Raw genomic sequence first — 24,416 nt, 5'->3', positions numbered from 1 at the left:
AAAAAAAGACCACCTATAGTATTACTAAAAAGTTGGAGTACAAATCAGGGAACGACAACAAAAGAGGACTATTAAGTACATTCAGAAACCACTTACTCCAACCCTCTTGTTTTACAGATAAAGAAACTGAAGACTAGGAAGATCAAGTGACTTCTTGCTCAAGACACATTGCTAAACATAGTAATGAAACAGCTGTGTACAGGCTACTTAAGTATTCAAGTCCACTGAAAACAAGAGAACTCCCACTGAAATAAGAACTGTATTTTTTATTATGCGTGCTTTTAAAAAATAGCTCACCTTTATATTTATTATAACGCTTACAAAGCACCTTCCTCCTAAGAACCCTGTGAGGTAGGTTTCACAGCTAAGGAAAGTATGAAGGCTTGGTGTACTTGACCAGGTCAGGCAAGTTAGTGCCAGCATTAGAATGTCAACCCAAGTCTTCTCATCCCCAGTCCAGTACTCCTCCCATTATAACACAAATGCCACTCTCCATCACATTTTCCTTCTAAATGTGCTTTAAATCAGTGCAAAGAATTTGGATGGATCTGACTTTTTGCAGGGGTTATATGGAAGATTTAACTGTACTAATCAAACAATTAATCAGCTGCACTAAGGTTGTATGCTGACAAGTTCAGACAGTTCCCAGAAATGAAAAATAGGATTACATGTGATATTATGTAAGATTTATTTTTTCCTACGGAAACACAGGTCTAGTTATTTTTCTATTGCTTTTGACTTTATGATTCAGTATACAGATTTTTTATACAAAATGCTCTAGTTTTTGTATAAATCTAGAAGAATGCAGTTAATATATCAAAAAAGGGTAATATGTACTGAATTTTCAAGTAAAACATTAAAACTTAACTGAGACTGGAGAACCAAAAATTCTACTTTTTTTCTCTCATATTTGCCTAAGTGTCAAGATTTTAAACACAACCTCCCTTTATTCACTTTATTAGCCCACTTCAGGCTCCTCTTAGTAAGCTGGAAAATAAGTAAAAATGTTGCTTTCAAACATCAGACTCACTGATGTCACGTATCCAAAAATCTCACCGTTAAAACTCATTTCACTAAATTGAACCAACCAAAGTGACCAGGACAACTGGTTATAGTACACTGATTTAGCCATGAGATTTACTTAATTGTTGGTAATAGATGGTAGTTAAGTGGGAAATCTTGGCTATGGAAGAATTTTTCAAAGTTACTCTAATAAACAATAAGAGAAAACTTAAATCAGCCTCAGTCAACTTAATTTTATTTAGGTAAGCTTCTGAACCAACTTTGTATACACTTTCTTGTTTAGATTCCTAGGAATCCTATTTACTTTTTCTTTCTTTTTTACTTTATGATGGTATAGTCAAAATGTCAGAATTCTGGGCAAAGATTTTTTATTCCAAAGTTTAAGAAATTCTGAAAAATTCCAAAGTTGCTTAGGCGGTGTGATTTAATAAGATTCTCAAAAGGATTTAGGGAAACTAAATGCTTTTAGTGAATCATTGTTTTGGATCCTGATTTTGCTTTATTTCACTGACAATTATGAAAGAGGATTTATGTGATCTTGTTCACTAGTAATCTACAATTAAACACAGGCAGCTAAGAATAGAGTGTTCTAGATAAGAATCAATATATTTACCATGTATTTTCAGGGATTCAGCATTTATTATTACTGTTGTCAACAACTAACATACTTTGATCCAGTGACACTGATATCTTGGCTATTCCACAAATAAGATACTTCATCTCTTGGCCCAGGCTTTTTTCTGGCTGTTTGTTCTCCACACCTAGGATGTTCTTCCTCTCCATCTCTGCCTACAGATTTCCCTGGCTTCTTTTAAGTCCTAACTAAAATCCTTTTTACAGGAAGTCTTTCCCAACTCCTTTTAATTTTAGTGTCTTTCCTCTGTTAGACTGTCTCCCCCATTAGACTGTGAATTCCTTGAGAGCAGGGCCTGCTTTTTACCTCTTTTTTTTTTTTAAATCTCCAGTGCTTAGCACAAGGCCTGGCACATAGTAAGTGCTTAATAAATGTTAAATGTTAAGTAGATGCTTAATAAATAACCATATTTATATAGCTTTTTCATCTCAACAACCTTATGAGATAATTAGTATAAATATTATTATCCTCATTTTACTTACGGAGAAACTGAGGCTCAGAAAGTTAAAGTGATTTACCCAAGAACTATTAAGTATCTGAGCAGGATTTCAAACCCAAATTACCTGCTTCCAGGTAGTGGCAATCCAGCACTCAACACTATACAATGGTGCCTTATTCCCTGTTTTCTCCTTACCACCTTCCTGCATAATTGTACCAGTAGCTCATTTTCCTAAGTTTTATTTTCTGTATTTTAGATGAACAACTTACATTCATAGGACCAGAAATAACATGAGACATCTACACTAATATGTACTCCTATTGTTAAAGTCTTTTAAATGAGCACAAAGGCAAAATAAACACAGAACATAACAAATTATTTATTTATACTTCAACCTTTCAAGTATCTGTGATTTTATCAGAATGGGACTCTCGAAAATTATCTTCAAGAGATATGGATGAATTCCTCACCAACCAGCCAGCTTTGTGGTGATGTATCTCTTCAAATTTAAGGCAGGCAAGTGCACAGACAACAGACATAAAAACACAGTGTGCCACCCAACTCACACTCAAAGCCCTTTTAGCTTGTTAAGACCTTCCAGACCTTGTGGTCCCTTCTCACTGGAGGCCAGATCTAGCTTACACTGAATACTATTAATACAAAATATATGTTATTTTTAAAAGAATAAAACAAATTTTAAATCACAGGAAGGCTAAATCCCAATATCTCAGAGGCAACTTAAAATGATTTTCAGAAAAGTCCAAATCATTTTGAGGTAACTATTCTTTTGCCTGTTGGCAGAGGCCTAAGACTATCATAAAAAATTGAAAAAATAATCTCCAAGGTCATTTCCAGTTCTAAGAGTTTATTATCTAAATCACAAGAAAAAGATACAAAATCCCTTAAAATTAATGACAAATCTTGTTTTACTACTTTCAAATGAAAGGGAATCTGTTTCTCACTTTATTACTTAATCTCACATTTCTTACTATCAGGAGTATTTTATGATGTTAGTCAATACTTTCCTCTTCTCAGTGCCCTCACAATATTGCTATTTACAATACTCTGTATACTGAATTTTCACTCTAGATATTAAGAAAATTATATGTGTGTGTGCGTGTATATAATATATATATATATATATGTATATGTATATAAAAGATATTTGGATCCTTTTAGAGGATACTATTTCAGTTAGGCTTAACTGTCTATTTAAGTCTGAGCACTAATTCAAATATTAGTTCATTTAAAATAGGTATGAAGTTGGTACAATAAGATTCCTTTTTTATAATCTACTATAAACTTACACTGATTATTTATAATTCATTTTTTAAAGAGCAGAGTCTTTCAATAATTAATATAAGCTTGCAATTTATAGTACACTGATTTCAGGTTTTGTTTGAAAAAATATTTTAACTGTACAATACTTGTGATTTTGTTGATTATTTTTGAGTGGCTTAATCAAGACCCAACAAAAACTCCCTTAGTAAAAAACTGTCTATCCTGAAAATGAGGGGACAAAAAAGAATTCTAAGAGGAATGACTGAATACCTCTTAAAATACTATATGCATTGAAAGAAATCAATATAGTTCATAAGCAAACTTAGCTGTACTGATTTTCAATGTTGCATTTTTAACAAAGCACATACACACACATCTTAGCCTACAGAGCCAATTCATGGATCTAGTGCTGGAAGGGACTTCAGAGGCAATCTAGTCCAACACCTTCACTCTCTACATAAGTGATTAGATAGCTACTGCAGATCAGTTAGGTCAACAGATTAGGTAGACAAGTAGTAAGTAGGTAGGTAGGCAGGTAGGTAGGTAGGTAGGTGGGTAGAAAACTCAGACACACACGGATAGAGGTATGTTCTGTTTTTTTAATTCATTCACCTGTTTTTTGTCATTTGATACTTTGGCCACATCTGCATCATCTCCCAAAGGTCCAAGTTCATCCTCTTCCTTTGTCTGATTAACAACAAAATTTTTTAAAAGGTATTAACATCTAGGCATATTCTGTTTGGTAGCAGGTCAACATTTTCTTTAGGAATTATTTTTTTCTTTTATTTTTAAGAAATAACAAGAACTTTCATTCATTTTCTGCTGAGGCCTCACCTTGAAAATATTTATACAGAATAATTCCTTGATGCTGATTTTCTGTCAATACAGATTCTAGACAAGTTTTTTATATCGCCAATGTTGTCTTTTTCCCTAGGCATCCATCAATATCTTCTATTAAGACAAAATTTTCTCTAGGAAAATAACTTCAAAGTTCATTACCATGAAGCCTACTACTTTGAGCGGTAAGTTTTTAGAGCTAATTTCCTATTACTTATACTAAATTTACTAATTGCAAATGAAAAGCCTACTGAATTGTCACTTAATAATTCTTTATTCTTCTTTAAGAAGCAAATTAAGAATAATTTCCCCTCTAGGTAGTCTTCCAACTTCATAATTAAAACTAATTCTCTATAGCCTTTAGAAAAATTATGAAATGTAACCAATCAGACCTGAAACAATATAAGCTCTTTTTATTAAAGATAAAACTGAAGGAAATATAACTCAGAGTCTAAAGGAGTCATATCAGATGTATAACTAAAGGTTTTCATAGACTGAAATCTTGGCACATGGCTGTACTTAGAAGCCAGAAAGATCAAATAAACTCTCAAAGTTATTTCCACTTCAATGACATTCTAATTCTTAAACACTGATAACTAACTTACATTTATGTGTTAAGATTTACAAAGTGCCGTACAGACTACTATCAATCAGTAAGTTTTCCTTAAGCATCTACTGTGCTTGGTGCTAGGGACACAAATACAAAAGTGAAATGGAAGGTGATACTACATATTCACAGATATGTAAAAATAAGATAATATATGTATATACGTGCATCCATACACACACACACATATATAATCTATAGATCTGGACAGAAGGCACGCACTGTGGTGAGCCATTTCTCTTGAAGGAGGTGGAAGTTAAATTCTGCCTTGAGGGAAATTATGACTTCTAAGAGACAGAAGGGAGGCTATTCAATATGTATGCGAGAGCCTGTGTTAAAATATGGAGTTAGGAGGGGAGAATGCCATATAAAGGAAACAGCAAGTACTCCAGTTTGACCAGAGCATGTAAAAGAAAGTAATGTTTAATTATCTTACAAAGATTGACACTTAGAGCCCTACACCACATAGCCCCAGTGAAACTTCAGTTACTGGGGAGCCATTAAAACTTCTTGAGTAGAAAACCAGTCACATGGTCAAATCTGCGCTTTATGAAAAAAAAAAGTTTGGCAGCTATGTGGGTGATGGATTGGAGAGGAAAAGACATGAGGCTGAGAGACCAATTAGGAGGTTATTACAATAATCTAGGTGAACAGTGTTGAGGACTAAACTATGGTAGAGGATTTATGAAATGAATGATGAGAAGAGGGTATATGCAAGAGACATTTTAGAGGCAGAATCGATAAGACTTGGCAACTAATTTCCTACAGGAGGTATAGAAGGAACTAAATTGATAGAATTTGAAGATATTTACTATATTAGCAGGAGACTTCTATTCCAAAAATAGCTTATTGAACTCTAATTGACTAATAGACATTATGATATATTATTACAGTTTATGCCAGAATCACTGGAGTATTCAAATGAAAATACTTACTTTTTAGGCTGGTTATCAAATTTCTCACTAATGTGGTATACTACATTCTTCACACATTAAGTTGGCTATCTTAATACTAATGAATGCTCTTTAGATAATTCATAATCAAAAATATATTCTTTTTTTAGCTCTTCTAAAAATCAACAGTTGGTTCTTCCCCAATAGCTACTACATTTAAGAACAAACAAATGAAAACCTTACGAAATATACTATCAACCTGAAAAGTTCAGCCAGTAAACAAATTAAAATTTATCTTTCAAATCTGAAATCAGTTGTCTGCAATCTGAAATGTATTTTCCTTATAGAAATAATGTTATAAATAGTGCTTAAATTCCTAATCCAGCTTACAAAAACCTATTTAACTATAATGTAGCTGAAACAGAAACCACTATTATGAGCTCAAAGCCCATAGTGGGGTGGGATGGGGCACAGGTAAAGACTGAGAAGTTCCAATGGCTGGTCAACTCCTACAACAATTTCAGAAGGGGGCTCTTACAACTCTGGCGCTGGCAGTTCTGGTGGTGTCTGGGGAATAAGAGGTTGCAGGGGTAAAGGTAAATGGGAACAGCATTAATTTAGGTGTGGAGATTTTTCCTAAGTCATATGTTTATAACGAGGGGACTGCCTATATCTCAACATCACAGAATTTTAAAGCTGAAATAGATGTTGGTCATCTAGTCTAATTAATACCTAAATAAGAATCTTCTCTAGGATGTGCTGTTGAGAAGGTATTCCAAGCTCTGCCTAAGGACCACTAGTGATAAAAACAAAACACCATATCCTTAAACAACCTATTCTACATTTTCAGGAAATTTTTCCTTATACCAAGACAAACTAATTATCTGTAATTCCTACCCATTTTTCCTTCTAAGTTCAAACAGGACAAGTCTAATTAATTACTCTTTTTTCCAAGACAGCCCCCTTCACATATCTGAAGACAGCTAACATGTCCTCTGAAAGTCTTTTCCTTTCTTTACTAATCATTCCTAACCTAAACCAATCTCTCAAATTACGTACTCTTTAGTCTGCTGACCATCCGCTGGCCCTGCTATAAGAATGTTCTATCCTCCTTAAAAGACGGCAAACTGAACCAAACACAACACTTCACTGGTGGTCGCACCAAGCAGAATACAGTGAGACAATTCCTTCCCTCATTCTGAACAACATCAGATTGATTTTAAGGCAGACTGACTAAGATAGCATTAGCTTTTTGGGGGCTGCCAGGTCATGTTATTGCCCCTTATTAAGCTTCCAATCCACTAACTGATATCTAGCCATAGAGTTCCCTTTCGGAATTTGTCCAACTGATGTGTTTTACATTTGTTCCTTTTAATTTCATCTTATTAGATTTGCCCCATCACGCTAGCCCAGTGAGATCTTTTTGGATGCTGACTCCATGATTCAATTCAACAAGCATTTATTAAGTTCATACTAATGCTAAGCACTGAGGATTCAAAACAAAAAGAAAAAGTTACCTATCTATCCCAGTTTTTTTCATATGCAAATTTTGATAAACATGTTGTACATGCCGTCATAAATCACTGAAAAATAAATGAACAGCTCTATGCTGTTCAACAATTAGGGCAATGAATCTATTATTTGAAAATTTTAAAAATACTATTTTAAAGCAACATTGTACGCTGATCAACTATGATAGACTTAGCTCTTTTCAGCCATACAATGATCCAAGACAACCCAAAAAACTCATGATGGAAAATGCTATCCTCATCCAAAGAAAGAACTAATGGAAGCCTGAATACAGATCAAAGTGGACTATTTGCACGTCCTTTGTTTCTTTTGTGTTTTTTTTCCTTTTGTTCGGTTTCTTCTTTCACAACACAATGTGGAAATATGTTTAACATGATTGCACATGTATAACCTATAACAGATTGCTTGCTATCTTGGGGGTGGTGAGGGAGGAAGGGAATGAGGGAAAAAATTTGGAACTCAGACTCTTATAAAAAATGAATGCTGAAAACTTTCCATGGAATTGGAAAAACTAAAATACTATTTGCATTAAATCTTTTAAGTTAAGTTAAAAATAAATAAATTCTATATATACATATACAAATACATATACGTATATATATATGATGTTAAAGCTTAAAAATTCCACATGCTACTAATTTCAAACAGGTAATGGATAAGGATTTAGGCATAGAGATTCTAAATAAAGATTTCAAACAGGATATTTGAAATTTTTTTAAATCACTGATTTCTTTATTATGGAATTTGCCAAATGAGAAAACAGGATGCCAGGAAAACTGTTAACCCAAGAAAGATTAAGGTACATAAGGATAATTTTTTAAAAATACAATTTAAATCATGTTAATAATGTGTCTTGAACTGGTTTAGATTTTTATCAAGATGTTAACAGTAAGTCTAAATAACTGAAAAGAGCTACACTGGCTTCATTACTAATAGTCACTGGTACATAATTATTCATCATACACAATTCTTCACCTTTTACTATTTCTCATCCATTTGGAGAAATTAATGAAGTCTAAAGTAATTTCGTTAAAATATATCATGAATTTCTTCACTTTAGTATAGGTTCTATCCTTATCCTTCTCTAATTGCTACAGTGGAAGGATCTCTGGAGTTGGAGACCCAGGAACCGAGTTTGAATATCAGCTCTGTTATTTACTTTAATAAAAGTTGGCTTAGGCACTTCAGTTCTTTGGGCCTCAGTTTCCTCATTCTGTAAAATGAGGGGATTAGATTACATGACTGCTAAGATCCCTTCTTATTTTTGATCTATGATCTTATAATATCGGTCTTATATGTTTTCTGTTACAGCTTAAATGTGATTAACCTTTTAATCTAGTTTTTTAAAGTCCCAAAGCTCTCAACAATCTTTATTTCAAAATGTCTCATTGATGTTTTACTCATAAAAATGATTCTTAGGAACTTTATATTTTAATGAGAGAAGTAGTAAGAGATAAGCAGCAAGAACTAGCATTAAAGTTCGTAAGGCAAAAGGTAGATTTCTTTAATGAGATCAATCAAATAGTAGGGAAAAAAGCAGAAGATAAGAAGAGCAAAGGTTTGAGGAATAAGGGAGAGACTTAAAGATATGAAAAAGAAATCATGATAGAATTTTATAGATAATGTTCTGAGAACACAGAGACTTAATTCAATTTTTAATTTAAATTTTTAATCCAATTCAATAAACATTAACTAAATACTTGCTCTGTAGAAGGCACAGTGCTTAACAGGGAAAAGACATTTTTTATTGAAAACCAAGGATTTCTCTGTTAAAAGCCTGCTATCCAATATGTACAGGGAGCTAATAGAAATATATAAAACCAAGAGCACAATGAGGCGTCAAAGTATATGAACGGAAAACGTGAATTAAAAGAGGTGCAGCTTCTAAGAATAAGGAAACAATTAAGTTAAACACTCACCTAATATTTATTAAGCTCCTACTATGTACTATGTGTAAGCATTGTGCTATGCTCTGGTGATAAAAAGATATTAAACAAAACAAAACCAGCCCCTGCTTTCAGTCTAATGGGGGAGATAACATAAAAACAGTGATGTACAAACGAGATATAGATAGGATAAACTGGGGCTAGTCTCAAAGGGGAGGCACAAAGATTAGGGAGGACAGGGAAAGGCTTCTTATAGAAGGATGGGACTATAGCTGTGACTTGAAAGAAGCCAGGAAGCAAAAAGGAGGAGGGCAAGTGTACCAGGCACAGGAAGGAACAAGTGAAAATGCTCAGAGTTAGAAGAAATATTCTGCCCTTATCAAACCTAATTTGGAAGAGAGTGTTCAGTTCTGAACAGATTAAGAACATCTCTAATTAACTCTTCGAGAGTATCCAAGAGGAGGACAATTAGGATGATAAAGCACCTTGAGACCATGTCATGAGGTACTGAGGAAGTTAAGAGTGGAAAAGACTGAGAAGGTAAAGGACAACCAACGGTCTTCAATTATTTGATGGGCTGTCTCATGGAAAGGGATTAGATGTGTTCTCTTTGGTCCCAGAGGGCAGAACCAGGGGCAGTGGGTATAAGTTGCAAAGAGGTAAGAATGTGGCTTGATAACAGGAAAGGCTTCCTAAAAATTAGCTCTCTCAGTCAGTGGAAGGAGCTGCCTTTAGTGGTGGTGAGTCTGTCTTCAAGAAGGAGCTAGATGACCAGTTGTCTGACACGTTACAGTATGGATGCTTTTCATGTATGAGTTGGACTACATGGTAAATAGGTCCCTTCCAACCCGCAAATTCTATGAATTGTAGACTATTAGCAACCATATACTTCAAATCATTAATAACAAGCAGCATAGAGATTTCACCTGCACACCCAACAACAACAAAGTAAGCCAACTAGCACTTACTGTTTAAAGATAAGTATAGTCAGTGTTGGAAGAGGCACACTAATACACAGATGGTAGAGCTGTGAACTGGTCTAATTATCATGGAAAGGTATCTGGAATTATGCTAAGAAAATGAACAAAATGTCTATGTGCTTTGACCCAGAGACCTCACTACTAGGGATATACCCTACCTAGGTCAAAGACAGAAAGGTCTCATACACCAACATACACATAGTAGCAATTTTTTTTGTGGTAGCAAAGAACTGAAAACAAAGTAATACCACAGATTTAAAACTCATTTTACAGACGAAGAAACTAAGGCTCAGGAGAGCTAAGTGATTTGCCTAGGATCACACAGTTAGGAAGTGTCAGAGGTGGGATATAAATCCAGGTCTTCCTGACATCATTTCCTACCCAGCTGATTTCCCAAACTTCATCACTGTCTCCAGTAACTCATTTTCCAGGAACACTGAATTGATTCTGAAATTCACACCTCCTCCATATCCTGTGGCCCTAGGAACCCCTCCTTCCCCCTAACTGGAAAGAGTGTAAAGCAGACATGAGAGCTCCTTCCAGATCCTCCATTTAATGAGGGGGCCCAGTACAGCCACCTCATCGTTTCCTACTGGGTTACAGGTCTTTATCATGCCCCTCTGCAGGGTACCCTCTCCACTTGTTCCTTTTCGTGTTGTCTTCCTCCATTACACTGTAAACTACTTGAGGTCAGGGCCTTTCTTTGTATCCACAGCACTTAGCACAATGCCTGGCATAGAGTGGGCTATTAACTGACTGACTTCAGCTCCAAAGCTCTATCCCCTATACTGTGCTGCCTCTTTATCATCCAAGTAAATGATGATGATAATAGCTACTGATAACCAGCATTTATGTAGTGCTTTAAGGTTTGCAAAGCACTTTACAAACTATCTCGTTTTTATCCTCGCAACACCCTGGGACATAGGTGGTATTATTATCCCCTTTTTCCACATAAGGAAACTCTGACAAACAGAGGCTAAGTGTGTTGCCCAGATCATACAGCTAGTAAGTATCTGAGGTTGGATTTGGACTCAGAACTTTTTTTTTTTGCAAAGCAATTGGGGGTTAAGTGACTTGTCCAGGGTCACACAGCCAGTAAGCGTCAAGTGTTTGGTCTGAGGCTGGAGTTGAACTCAGGTCCTCCTGACTTCAGGGCCGGTGCTCTATCCACTGCACCACCTAGCTGCCCGTAGGGCTCCGGACTTCACCCTCTACCCACTGCACCTTCTAGCTGCTGATCCAGAGACTGGGAATAGCTAAACAAACTGTGGTACATGAATGTAATTGTGCCATAAGAAATAACGAATACAAAGAATTCAGAAAGGATGAAAAAACTTTTTTGAACTGATACAGGATGAAGTAAGCAGACCCGGGGGAAAAAATGTATGCATAATGACTACAACAATGTAAATAAAAAACAAAAGTTAAAATGATTTGCATAATAATGATGAAGGCTGGTTCTCTACAAGAGTGGTGAACATAAACCTCCCTTGCATCTCTTCACAAGTTAGGTAACTGTAGGTGTGGTACATTGCCTATACTATCAGGCAGATGATGTATATGCCAATACCATATTGTCTAGTGGTACTGCCCTATACCCAAGTATTGGTGACAAGAAGCAGAGAGGAATTACAAGTCTAATGCCCAGAACAATGAAAATCAAGGTCATTGCACCACCTACGGACAAATCATCTGTCTGGATTACAAATTCCAGTCTGGCCTCCCTTGTCCCTTTTCCAGTACATGTGGTTAAGCAAGCAGGTATATGACAAATCTGGACTCTCCATCATCCACCGTCCATTGCAAATGCTTCTAGCATTCTAGTGAGGTAATGAAGTGGATAAAACACTGAACCTGGAGTCAGGAAGACCTGAATTCAAATCCAACCTCAAACACTGTCTAGCTGTATGACTCTGGGCAGGTCACTTAATTTGTCTACCTCAGCTTCCTCATGTGTAAAATGGGGATAATACCAGTACCCATCTCCCAGGGTTGTTGTAAGAATGAAGTTAATAAAAGTGCTATTATTATTATTGTTCTAAATGGATTGTTTTTTTAAATTTTTATTTTTGTCGGAGATTGTGATATAATAAATGCTCAAAAAAGTGATGGGATTGGCATGGCTTTATTTAGTTTTGGAAGACACTTGACTCAGGTTTTAAAAACAGAATAGTGAAAGTGATGAACAGTCTACGTCTGTTAGAGGCAAACGTCCCCAAAGTTTTACAACCTAATGCATTGTTACAGAGGGTTACTTGCCTCAGTGAAGGCTGCTCTGCTCTACCAAAAGAGCTAATTACATAAATCTAGACAAGTGAGGGGGAGGTAGGAAGGAAATAACATTGCTTACATGTATGTTATGTAAATTTTTTTTTGTGAGGCAATTGGGGTAAAGTGACTTGCCTAGGGTCACATAGTTAGTGTCAAGTGTCTGAAGCTGGATTTGAACTCAGGTCCTCCTGACTCCAGGGCCCGTGCTCTAGCCACTGTACCACCTAGCTGCCTCTTAATCTTAAAAAAAAATTTTTGTTCCTTTTAAAAAAAAAAACCTCAGAACCATAATGGTGCCCCTCCTTTCCCACCCAGAACCCCCAACATAGATATGAAAGAAGGCTTTTTACACTCTTCCTAGGAACTCAATGAAAGTAGCTCAAAAGAAGTGTTAGATGCACAAATTTAGAGAATCCATCCCCAATGGACTTCCAAGCTAGTATTGCTCTGGTCAAGTTACACATTGTAACTTGGCTCTAACATAGTGATGTCATTTTGGTCCTCTTCAAGAAAGAAGGGTAACAACCAACCAATTAACCAGGAGCTCAAGGAGATTAGTCCCAGTTTTTTAAAGTGGGGAGAAACTTTACTTGTACTTCAACTAAGACTAGTTCAAATAAAAGTGCACATGTTAAAGAAGAAAATAATAGTCAAAGGAAAAAACTAGGCAATATCAATATATATTTATGTGGATTGAATATATTTTTTTCACTATGCTGGCTTTTTGCTTGTAAAATGTAAGCATTAGTATACATTTCTAACCTATTTTAATTCTATCTAACCAGATCCAAGGAAGAAAGTGAGCATTAATCAATCAAGTATTTATAGACTGTCTACTATAAGAATGCTACTTTACATATTTTCAGGGACTCAAAAGTAACATAACATATCAACCCTGCCCAGAAGGGGTTTACAATCCAATGAAGGCAAAATTGACTCATGTTAAACAACAGTGACCAATACAAGATAAAAGAAAATTAATCATTAAATTATGTTAGACTTAAATCACAAAGTCAAAGAAACTCCTGAATACCAACACTGATTGAAATGTGGCCCAATCTGAAAAATTACCTTTCTACATGTAAAAAAGTTCTTCATAAAAATATTCAGAGTTGTATTTATGAGTAACAAATATCAGAATACATCTCAGAGGTGCTTTTCAATTTTCAAACCCTAAGATTAAGTTCTTTCTTTTTTAATGTTACAAAATCTGGAGGGCTAGACTGAAATTCTAGACCAGTTTGGGCAATGCTAGGGGGAAGAAGGGGTAAACAGCCTAAAAAGAAAGGTAAACTGTACCTGTAATTTTTGCTTTTTTTCCACTGTTGGGAAGAGTTCCATCCAGAGACTGAGCAGAGTGAAAAGGTTGACTTTAGAAAGCCTTGGCATTTGGCCTACAATAATATAAAATATACTTTAAAATATTACCAATGCTCATGAAAACAATCATTCTTTGGCTTGTCAAAACCTTAGCGCTGTTCTGTTCTCTTACTTTTCAGAGAAGATGGAACCAGGAAGAGGTTAGAAAGAGAAAACGATCCTTCACGATCATTAATTGCTACTAAAGTGGGTTGGCTCTAAGGTGGTGCAGTAGACAGAGAGCTGGACCCGGAGAGCCAGGAAGACCAGAGCTCAAATCTGACCCTTGCCTCAAGGGGCTGTGATGAGGATAAAACGAGATCACGAAAAGTAAGGTGCTTTGCAGACCTTTCGATGCTAGCTAGCTGTTAGTACTAGCAAGAGACCGCGGTGCATCCCAAAGTCATCCCTAGGAGTCCTGCAGGGTTTGCCCCCAGTGCCGGCGTGGAGAGGAATCCCGGCCCGGCTGCAGCAGCCCGAGCCAACCTAATTAAAAGCGACCAGGCTGTATTTATCACAGAGACAAGGCACGAAGTCCTTTGAAAGCGGCCAGGGGTTAGGGTGAAGTGGGGGGTCATAAGGTCAATGAAGAACTACGGCCAGAGTGGGCGGGGCCAAGGTCAGGGGCTTCCCCCGCCTCCTTTCAACCCCGTCCAGGCTGGTGGGAGCGGGGGGGGGGGGGGAAGGGAAGGTCGGGGCGCGAGCCACGGGAGGAAGCGGAGGAGCGCCCCGCAAGGAGGTGCAGCCCGGGACTCCGGGACAGCGCCGAGGAGAGCTCCTGGAGGAAACCGGAAGGGCAAGGCGGAGCTCCGGGGCTCGAGGTCAGGGTCACGGTCAAGGCGCCCGGGCACTCACCGGTCATACTGCCAGTCTGCGTGCTCACTGACCGCCCGGCCCCCGCGCCCTCCAGATTTTGCATCTGTTCCCCTTCTTTCATCCCGACCCCGGAGGTCTCTGCTGCCCGCGGGACTCCCCTGCGTCAGGCATGATCCCGGTCCCCCTACACGGTGCCCCTTTCCGCCTTCTCCCGGCAACGGTAAAGCAACGGCCGCCACGGCGCACAGAGCTGACGTCACGCCTCCCGCCACGCTCCCTCGCTGCCTGGCGCGTCTCTGTGACGTGAGTGCCCGCGCGCGGGGGCGGGGTGAAGAGGGAGGAGGGAGCGGGGAAGAGCGAGAGAAGGGAGGGGCGACAGGAGGAGGAGAAGGGAAGGGGCGGGTCTTGGCCAAGCCAGCCCTGACCTCCCTTCTAAGCACCAGATCCATGTGTACCTGGCTGTCACGCATTTCCACCTGGATGTTTCACTGTAACCTCAAATTCAACTAGTCCAAAGTTGAACTCAGTATCTCTCTACATGTACTCCTTCTGACTTCACTCTTTCTGTCCTGCTCTAGGATCAGAAGTGAAAAGAACATCTCATTGTGCATCAATGTAGATATGGTATCGATATCAGTAACCCCCTTATGTTGTACTTGAGGAATCAGGCCAGGGTCACACGGGTTGTGTAATATAGAGGGGACACTATTTGAAGGCAGGCTGAGGGCTGGGGGTAGTAGTTATTATTTTCCATGATAGTAACGGTGAGTTAAATGATAACATTTTTAAGATTACGAAGTGCTTTTCTCACAAACAGGGTGGGATGGAGGGAAATGGTGGAGTCAGCGCTGTAGTGGGCCCTGAAGGATGTAGGATTTGAGCCTGTCCCAAGGGATGGGATTCAGATTTGGGGGAAAGCATGGGAAATGGCATTCAAGGCAAGGAGAAGGTTATTATCAAAAGACTGATATGGAGGAATGAACATATCGCTGTAAACGGTAGATGAGTATGGATGTTAAGGGTAATTTATTTGGGTTTCTTTTTTAGGGCACTGAACCCTTAAACTTTCAGAAACCCAAAGTCCAAGCAAACATACCAGTTGCTTTAATGTTTTTAAAAAGTGACTCACAGTGAAGACATCAGTGCAAATGAATAATGCCTGTATTTTTTCACTGGTGAAGTGCATAAGATTATGTTAAGGTAAAGGTTTAAATCATGATTGACTTTCAGGACCTGGACAAGTCAGAAGAGGGATAGAGGAGTTCTAAGCAAAATTGTCTTATCTTTATTACATGAAATTATTTTATATCCTGTAGGCTGTGGCGTAAGTATATTCCCCTGTATCACACAGTTCCCTGATGCCTCCTAATCCGTGTCCCCAAGATTCTGTCCTTGGCTTTCTTCTTTTTTTTTTTACATTCTCTCCCTTGGTAAATATTCACTCTCAAGTCTTTGTGTGCGCAACTATACAGATGACTCCTGAATCCAAGCATGGGAAACCTGTGGCCTTAAAGCAACATGTGGCCTTCTAAGTCCTTGGGTGTGGCCTTTTGGTTGAGTCCAAGTTATACAGAACAAATCCTTGTATTAAAGAGATTTGTTCTGTGAAATTTGGATCTGCCTTGAGGCCACAGGTTCCCCACCTCTGCCTGAATCTATACGTCTAGCCCTGACCTCTCTTCTGAGCACCAGATCCATATGTTTACCTATCAAGCATTTCCACCTGGATGTTCCACTGTAACCTCAAATTCAGCTAGTCCAAAGTTGAACTCAGTATCTCTCTACATGCACTCCTTCTGACTTCACTCTTTCAGTCAGTGGCTTCACAAACCACTCGACCAAGCCAACCAGTTTCCTATGTTCAGATTTTTGACTCTTCTCACTTGTTCATCTCTTGTACCAAATCAGTTAACTAGTCCTATCAATTTTACTTTCTCAAGATCTTTGTCCTCCTTTCTGCTCCTATTATCACTGTTCTTATATAATCTACCTTACTACCTACCTGGACTATTGCAGTAGCCTTCTCTAACAAATATTCCTTCTTCTAATTCATCTTTCCAATCCATCCTTCTTACTACTGTCAAGCTAATCTTTTTTTTTTTTTTGGTGAGGCATTCAGGGTTAAGTGACTTGCCTAGGGTCACATAGCTAGTAAGAGTCAGGTGTCTGAGGCCACATTTGAACTTAGGTCCTCCTGACTCCAGTACTCTATCTACTGTGCCACTTAGCTGCCCCTCTGCCAAGCTAATCTTATACAGGATCTGGTCATTTTGTGTTTCTGCTAAAAAAAATCTTCAATGACTCCTCATTTTTCAGTAAAGAAGCCCTTCATAATATAAGGCCAATCTACCTTTTACAACCATACTTTATATTGTGCCCGTCCACATGCCCCTCCGCATATCCTCTAGTGACAATAACTCTTTGTTCCCAAAATCTGCCCTGAGCTCTCTGTTTAGGATGGCCTTCCCCTCAATATTTCTCATACCTGGAATGTCTTTCCTTTTTTTTACTCATGGAATTTCTACCCATTCTTGAAGGGCCAACTCAAATAGCACATCCTCTCTAATCTCCCACTTGTCATTTATGACCTTCTTCTTCAGCTAAGCATAGCAATTTATTTTGTACCTTTTAAAGATACTTGTAAGTTATATTATGTTTTCCTATTAATTTTGACATATAGATAGATCATAAGATCATAACTATAGATTTGGTGGGCAGTAAGGTCATAAAGTGGATAGAGCACTGGACTTAGAATTAGGAAAACTCATCTTCATGAGTTCAGATCTGTCTCAGACACTTACTAGATGTCCTGGGCAAGTCACTTAACCCTGTTTGCCTCAGTTTCCTCATCTGTAAAAATGAGCTGGACGAAATGGCAAACCGCTCTAGTATCTTTGCCAAGCACTTCAACTGGGGTCATCAAGAGTTGTACACAACTGAGATAATGTAACAGACAGATTTGAAAAGGACATTAAAGGAGACCATCTAGTACAACCCCTTCATTTTACAGATGAGGAAATAGGTTCAGTGAGAAGATTAAGATTGACCCTGTATAATTTTCTTATTGATCCTATTTACAATTAATTTTTGGTACTGTAGCTACTTAAGTCATAGTTCTCTGTTTCTGAACTTGGTTCAGAAGTCAGCAGGTCTATAATAGGTTAAGTTTAGAAATCCAACTCTCCTGCAAATCACCAATCTGTTCTTGCCTCAAGGAATTTAGGGGACCTTTGGGATGCATGTGAACACAAGGAAGTCAGGACCAGTGTCTTTACACCACCAAGCCATCCTTCAAGGATGTCTGGTTTATTGTCTGAAAAGGGTTGGTCTGTTATCTTTTGACCTTGCACCTAGACTCAAACAATGAGCCTTCTTAGGCACAAAGGGGTTGGTGTTGGTCCCCATTACCAAACTTCCACCCAATTGTGTTGCTCCCTGTGCCTCAGCTTTGTAACCAGTCGTGTTGTCCTTGATCTCATGATGTCATTTACCCTGTTCTGTTTTTTGTTCTATATTCCCCCAAACCTATAAAAGAGCAACTGCTCTTTTACTTCAGGTCTTTGACATAAATGGAGGCAATCCATTGATCCCTTTATTGACAGGCAGCATGCCCTTGTTAATAAATGTTATCTTGCTTGAAGAATTGCCTCAGTTTACCTTTTTGTTAAATTTTGCCCTTGAAATCAGAGAGGATGAGTAATTTGCCTGCAGGTCATACAAGGGTCAAATGTCATGGTTCAAGGTGCTTTTACTCCAAATCTTGTAGTTTTCCCACTATACAACTCTGCTTCTACAGAGTAAAAAGAAAGAACCAAAATGAGTAAAAGATGTAGGTATACAATTGAAACAGATAGACCTATTTAAACAAGTCATTGGTGCCATTTTACTTTGTATATATTTTGTATTTACTTACCTGTGGATGTTTGTGTTGTTTCCACCAAGGATAATGATGATGATGATGATGATGATGACAGAATAATTGCAATAAGGTTTGCAAAGCACTTTACAGTTATCTAATTTTATCCTCACAATGTGTGGGGATGTAGTAATTTTAATTATTATACCTATTTTACAGATGAGGAAACTGAAGCAAGTAGAAGGTAAGTGACTTACCGGGGTCATACAATTACTAAGTTCTCAGGCCACATTTGAAGTCAGGACTTCTGACTCCAGTTCCAGTGAACTATCCACTGAGTCACCTAGTTGCCAATAGATTGTGAGCGACTCAAGGGGAGAGACTGTTTCATTTTTGCCTTACCTGAAGCACCTAGAATGATGTCTGAGACATAGTTGGTGTTTAATAAGTGTTTGATGCATGTTGTTGAATGAGGAAAAGAAATATAGGTTGATTATAATTTCTCACCAAAGGCAAACCAGTGTAAAATAATTGCCATAACTAGGAGCCCAAAAGAACTTAAAAACTCTCTTAGAAAACACTTGATTTTCTTTTCAAGCAGAGAAACATGGTAGCCAAGGGCATTATAAACTTAGACTATATGCTGAATATAAACTCAGAAGGATAATAGAAAATTCCAAGTAGTAATGTATCATGAAGCAGCGTGAAACAGTGGAAAGTAAAACCAGTTTAAAGAAATCTTGGCAAAAGACAATTAAGCAGTCATCTTGATGGCTTTTAAGAATGAAACTGGAAGGAGGACCTCAGGCAAACAAAAAATGGAAAAAAAAGTCCACATAGAAAAAAAGTGGATGAATAACACTTGTTGTCTGGATTATGATATGTAGTAGGTTTATCAGCAAAAGAAAAAAGAAGAAAGTCTATGTATTGGGCATGCTACGAAAAAATCTGAACAACAAATTTTAAAATCCCCAAATAAATAACAAAGTAAGGATTTTGAAAATTAAAGATGGGATTAATAAAACTGTAAGCAAAAAGACCATATAACTAATAAATAAAACTAGGAGCTGAGTTTTTAAAAATATAAAATAAATAAACTGCTGACCTGATTTTTTAAAAGAAAGAAACAAAATTGTATTGAAAATGGAAAAAAAGAGTTTTAATATTTGAAGAAAAAAATAAAGGAAATTATTAGAAACTATTTTGTCCAAACAACATTATAACTTAAAATAAAGAGATAAATACTTAGGAAAATTGTAAAATACCATCATTAGCAAAAGAAAAAATAGATTATTTAAATAACCCAAATATCAGAAAAAGAAACTTAAGAAACAAACAAATTCCAGGATAAGATGGATCCACAAGTGAATTCTATCAAACATTCAAAGAACAATTAATTCTAATACAATATAAATTGTTTGCCCAATAAGAAAAGAAGGCACCTTTCTAATCTCTTTATATGATACAAATGTGGTCTTGATACCTAAACCCAGGAGAAACAAGCAGAAAAAGAAAACAAGACCAATATCCTTAATGAACATTGATGTAGACATTTTAAATAAAATATCATCAAGGATGCTACAGCGACATATTAAAAAGGTTGTGATCAGGTTGGGTTATACCAGGAATGCAGGATTGGTTCAACATAAGGAAAACTATAAATATAATAATAAACCGTGTTAACAATAATAATAAAGATGATATGATTATATCAATAAATGCCCAAAAAAAGGCCTTTGACAAAATACAACACACATTTCTATTAAAAACTGTATAAATCATAGGAATAAATAGACCTTTTCTTAATATAATAAATAATAGTTATCTAAATCTAAGAGCAAATGTATATATAGTGGAGAGTTAGAAATTTTTTCAATAAGATCAAGAGTAAGGCAAGGGCACCCATTATCACTACTATTTAATTATAATTCTAGAAATATGAGGAAAGAAAAAGAAATTAAGGGAATAAGCATCAGGAAAGAAGTAACAGATTTTGTAGATGATAGTGTACTTACAGAACACTAAAAATCAATTGAAGCAACTAGCAAAGTTGCAGAATAAGATTAATCCACAAAAAGCAATATTCCTATATATAAAAGCAACAAAATCCAAGAAGAACTAGAATGAAAAAAATCCATTCAAAATACCTACAAATGCTATGAAACACTCTCAAGTATTTCTACCAAGATTCAGCCAAGGACTATATGAATCTAATTATAAAACACTTTTTGTAGAAATGAAGATCTAAATAATTAGAAAACCAATTGCTTATGGATACATTGAACCAATGCAATAAAAATGACATTATTACCTAAATTAATTTGATTATTCAGTGCTGTGCTAAACTGCCAAAAAATATTTGTAGAATTAGAAAAAATAATAATAAAATTCACATGGAGGAATTCATATGGTCCAAAATCTTTGGAGTGATAATGATGGTGGTTCTAACAAACTTTTTTGTCAAGGAGAAGGCCTGTCTCTTCTTCAGAGATTTGAGCAAAGGAGGCAAGAATGGGGGAGGATGAAGAGGAGATTTGAGGTATAGAATGGAAGAAAGAAGGGAGCTTGAAATATATGGTTTCTGTTTTCACAACAAAGTAGGAGATGAGTTTCTCAGTTGAGAAGGGAGAGTTAGAAGTGGTAAGGGAGTCTGAGAAAAATAGAATAGATTACACGGATGGTATGACAGTCAGCCAGGAAAAAAAAGAAAAAGAAAAAATGAAGCCATGCAACAGTGAGGCCTCTGTTGAAGTTAGATAACATAAATTTGTAGTGAAATCAGTCAGCATGGTTGTATGTATGACTTTCTGTAAAAGTGCTAAGGAGCTAGTGAGTGGCAAGAGAGAAGGTAAATGGCAGGGGTACCCCAGAATTAGGGTTTGGTGAGATATGACTGGCAAAGGGACAAAAGAGTAGCTAATTATGATCTTTCTGCCAATACTCTACCAACTGGCCACTACCTGCCCAGAGAAGGAGGTAGACTACTCTACAACACCAAATAATTAATTCAATCCCAGAAAAGGAAAGAGAACCAGGTGTGACTGAATTAAAAGGGGGGAAAAAAACCTCCTGGTCCTGATAGATTTAAAGAACAGTTTTAATACCAATACTACACAAATTATTCTCAAAAACTAAGACAGAAAGCACTCTGCCAAACTCCTTTTATGAGATATAGTCCTAATACCTAAGCCAAGAAGGATAAAGCAAAGAGAACTATAGACCACTAACATTAATGAATACTGAGTGATTCAAAAATCCTGTCAAATGGTCCACAGCAATTTAACCAAGAAATTATTCATTGTGGCCAGACTACGTATATGTGTGTGTGTTTATATATGTAAATATATACATACATGTGTGTGTGTGTATATATATATTTATATGTTCTTGTTGTCTAAACCATTTGGATGTAAGTTCTTTGTGAGCAAGAATTTGTATCTCTAGTAGGTAGCACTGTGCCAGTTACATAATAGGTGCTAATGAATACTTGGTGATTGATTGATTAAAGTAGAATTTTGAAATGAGTTATTATGACCAGTTGTATCTATTCCAGAGCCAGAGACCTTTGTGGTGACGCGCACTTCTGGGGAATACAATCAACAGAAGGACTCGTTTGAGGGGTCCTGGTGGCCAGCATAACTCCTATGGATATGCTAGATCCTTATTAATTAGCACAAGCAAAAAATATGTGTTTAAACACAACTCTGTATCAAGAATTAAGATGTCTCAAACTTAATCCTCAGAGGGCAAACTCCTGGCACCTGTTAAAACCCTGGAAGGTTAAAGAGAAGTCTGAAACAAACTCCAGATTCTCCTGATTGGATTAGTCACTTTGTTAATGATAGTGCTACCAACATGAATTTATCTTCCAGGGCTTTCCGCATGTTGTCCTTGAAACTATCTTTAGAAAAGTAAATTTTGTGTCACGTTGATTAATAAGCTGTAGGATAAGAATATCTAAAAGAAGCTAGAAACATTTTTGCTGTATGTGAGAGGTGACGGTGAAAACCAGTGGCAAAAATATTTGGGAATCATAGAATTGGAGAATTTATAATTGGAAGGAAACTGAGAGGTTATCCAACTGAACTTCCCAGGTATAATCTTTAATCCAAGTACTTAGAGCACCTAAACCACCTTCCAAGATGACCAGAGATCATTTCACTCACTGCCAAGCTGTGATCCTAGAGATAGAAGGGAAAGCCACATGAAGCAATAGACTGCTGTCAAGGACTTCCGGCCACATTGAACAGAGATCTGTAGCCAAAGAAAAGAATATTTATGTAGCTGAAACGATACATTGCCTAGTGAAAGCCAAAAATGGGCTTTCCATTTTCCAGATGCTTCAGATGAAAAGAATAGAAATAGTGCTGTATTGTTTATCTAAAGTGAATAATTATATCAGTGGCCAGATGGCCATTTATGAAGGAGAGCAACCCTTATCAGTCACCACTCACTCTCCTCCCTTTTTCTGTATCATGCCCTGCCTGAGAACCTTGGATTAAATGCTGGATAGGTTAGCCAGATGATTGTTATATGCCTGTGAAAGAAGATTCAGTGTACTATGTATCAGAACTATGTTCGATGGGAAAAAAATGATTTAAACCTCCCTAAAGCAGACTAATATAGGGAAATTCAGTCTGCCTTAATGAAAGCTCTGAAAGAACAAAAAGAAATGGAAGAAAAAATAGAAATCTCCCCATGAGACCCTAGATATTGGTCATATTGAATTAAGATCATTTAAATATGAAACTGGAAGGACAACAAACACACAAAAATGGCAAAGATCTATCAAGTTTTCTGAAATAAACTATATTATCCACTAATGACACTGGAACTCTAATGTCCCTGATGTCTATAGGAGACCATAGACATGGCATGAAAGAAAACAAAGACAAGAAAAGAAGCTGGACTAGACCAAGTATGCACAAAAGAATTTTATATTTCAATATACATAAATGTGTACTTATATATAGACCAAGTATACTCTCTAGAAGTGCATGCTGGTGGCAACACAATTTTGAAGGCTCAATTCTCAAGTGTAGTGCAGTGCCTAGTGCATAGAAGGGAATTAATAAATGCTTATTAACTGACTGACTGACAAAGTATCAGAAAAAAGATTATATGTTTTAGGGGGAAATCACACAAGAAAAGAAGGTGACAGAGAAGATCTCAGTAAATACTGACTCACAGGCCTATTTTCTCATCTCTACAAAATCTTTATGAAAATAATTTATGTATGTATGCAGGTCACCCTTAATGAAAATATAAGAAGGGAGCCAGAATTGATCACATCTTACATAATTGACTACAAGATACAGAGAATATTGTGCTTATTGTTTGATGAATTTTAAAAATTTGGTTCGTAGAGCAAAATACAGCCTTAAAAGTGTCTCCTATATGCATGTTCAGATCATAGGAGGTTCCTTGATAGATGTAACAACATAAATCACTTTGATAATTTTCTGATTATTAATATCAAGAAGCCATCAAGGAAGATATATGATTAACAAAGATATTTGCCATCTGTTATAGAGAATGTCCAGAACAGCATCCAAATGGAAAAGGTATTCCCTATAGAGAGTGAGATCTTACAGATACTATCTTTAGATGTCATTTTGCTGATCACATCAAGCCTTGAAACGTTTCAGAACCTTCTAAATGAGACATATCACTGAAAAAGAATTCAGCCTGTCTACTCAGGAAAAAATCAAGGGGGTAAAGAATGCCTACTTTCAGACTATGATATGCAGTTAGATGGACAGCCCACATATCTGATATAAAAATATGTATGTCTTTGACAAATACTGCAAAAGGATAGTGAACTGGATCCATAATTGAACAGGAGGAAGAAATGGTGTTGAATCATATAATTAATAATGAATTATGAGCATGAAGCTGTGCAAAGGATATCTTCAAAGAATAGAATGCCTGGAAAAGGGAGGCTTCCCAAGTAGCAAAAACAAGGCATAACAGATGAACAGCCCACACACTACACTGGCACCAT

The 24,416-nt window shown here is 36.9% G+C and overlaps 1 protein-coding gene across 2 annotated transcripts in view; it reads right to left on the bottom strand.

The window, feature by feature from the left end:
• Positions 1 to 14,842, bottom strand: part of CDADC1 (cytidine and dCMP deaminase domain containing 1) — a 40,040-nt gene extending 25,198 nt beyond the window's left edge. The window contains exons 1-3 of one of the 2 annotated variants that reach the window (XM_020993760.2): positions 14,596 to 14,842; positions 13,681 to 13,775; positions 3,990 to 4,064 (exon numbers count right to left, since the gene is read on the bottom strand). In XM_020993760.2, the coding sequence (XP_020849419.1) occupies positions 3,990 to 4,064; positions 13,681 to 13,775; positions 14,596 to 14,677 (252 nt within the window). In that variant the 5' untranslated portion in view covers positions 14,678 to 14,842. The remainder of the gene's footprint in view (positions 1 to 3,989; positions 4,065 to 13,680; positions 13,776 to 14,595) is intronic. The other variant, XM_020993761.2, reaches the window with a different exon arrangement.
• Positions 14,843 to 24,416: the final 9,574 nt, after the last annotated feature.

The sequence above is a fragment of the Phascolarctos cinereus genome, unplaced genomic scaffold (genome assembly GCF_003287225.1).
Source record: "Phascolarctos cinereus isolate Bilbo 61053 unplaced genomic scaffold, phaCin_HiC Scaffold_726;HRSCAF=1367, whole genome shotgun sequence".
NCBI lineage: Eukaryota > Metazoa > Chordata > Mammalia > Diprotodontia > Phascolarctidae > Phascolarctos > Phascolarctos cinereus.
This window is presented reverse-complemented; position numbering and strand designations above follow the sequence as displayed.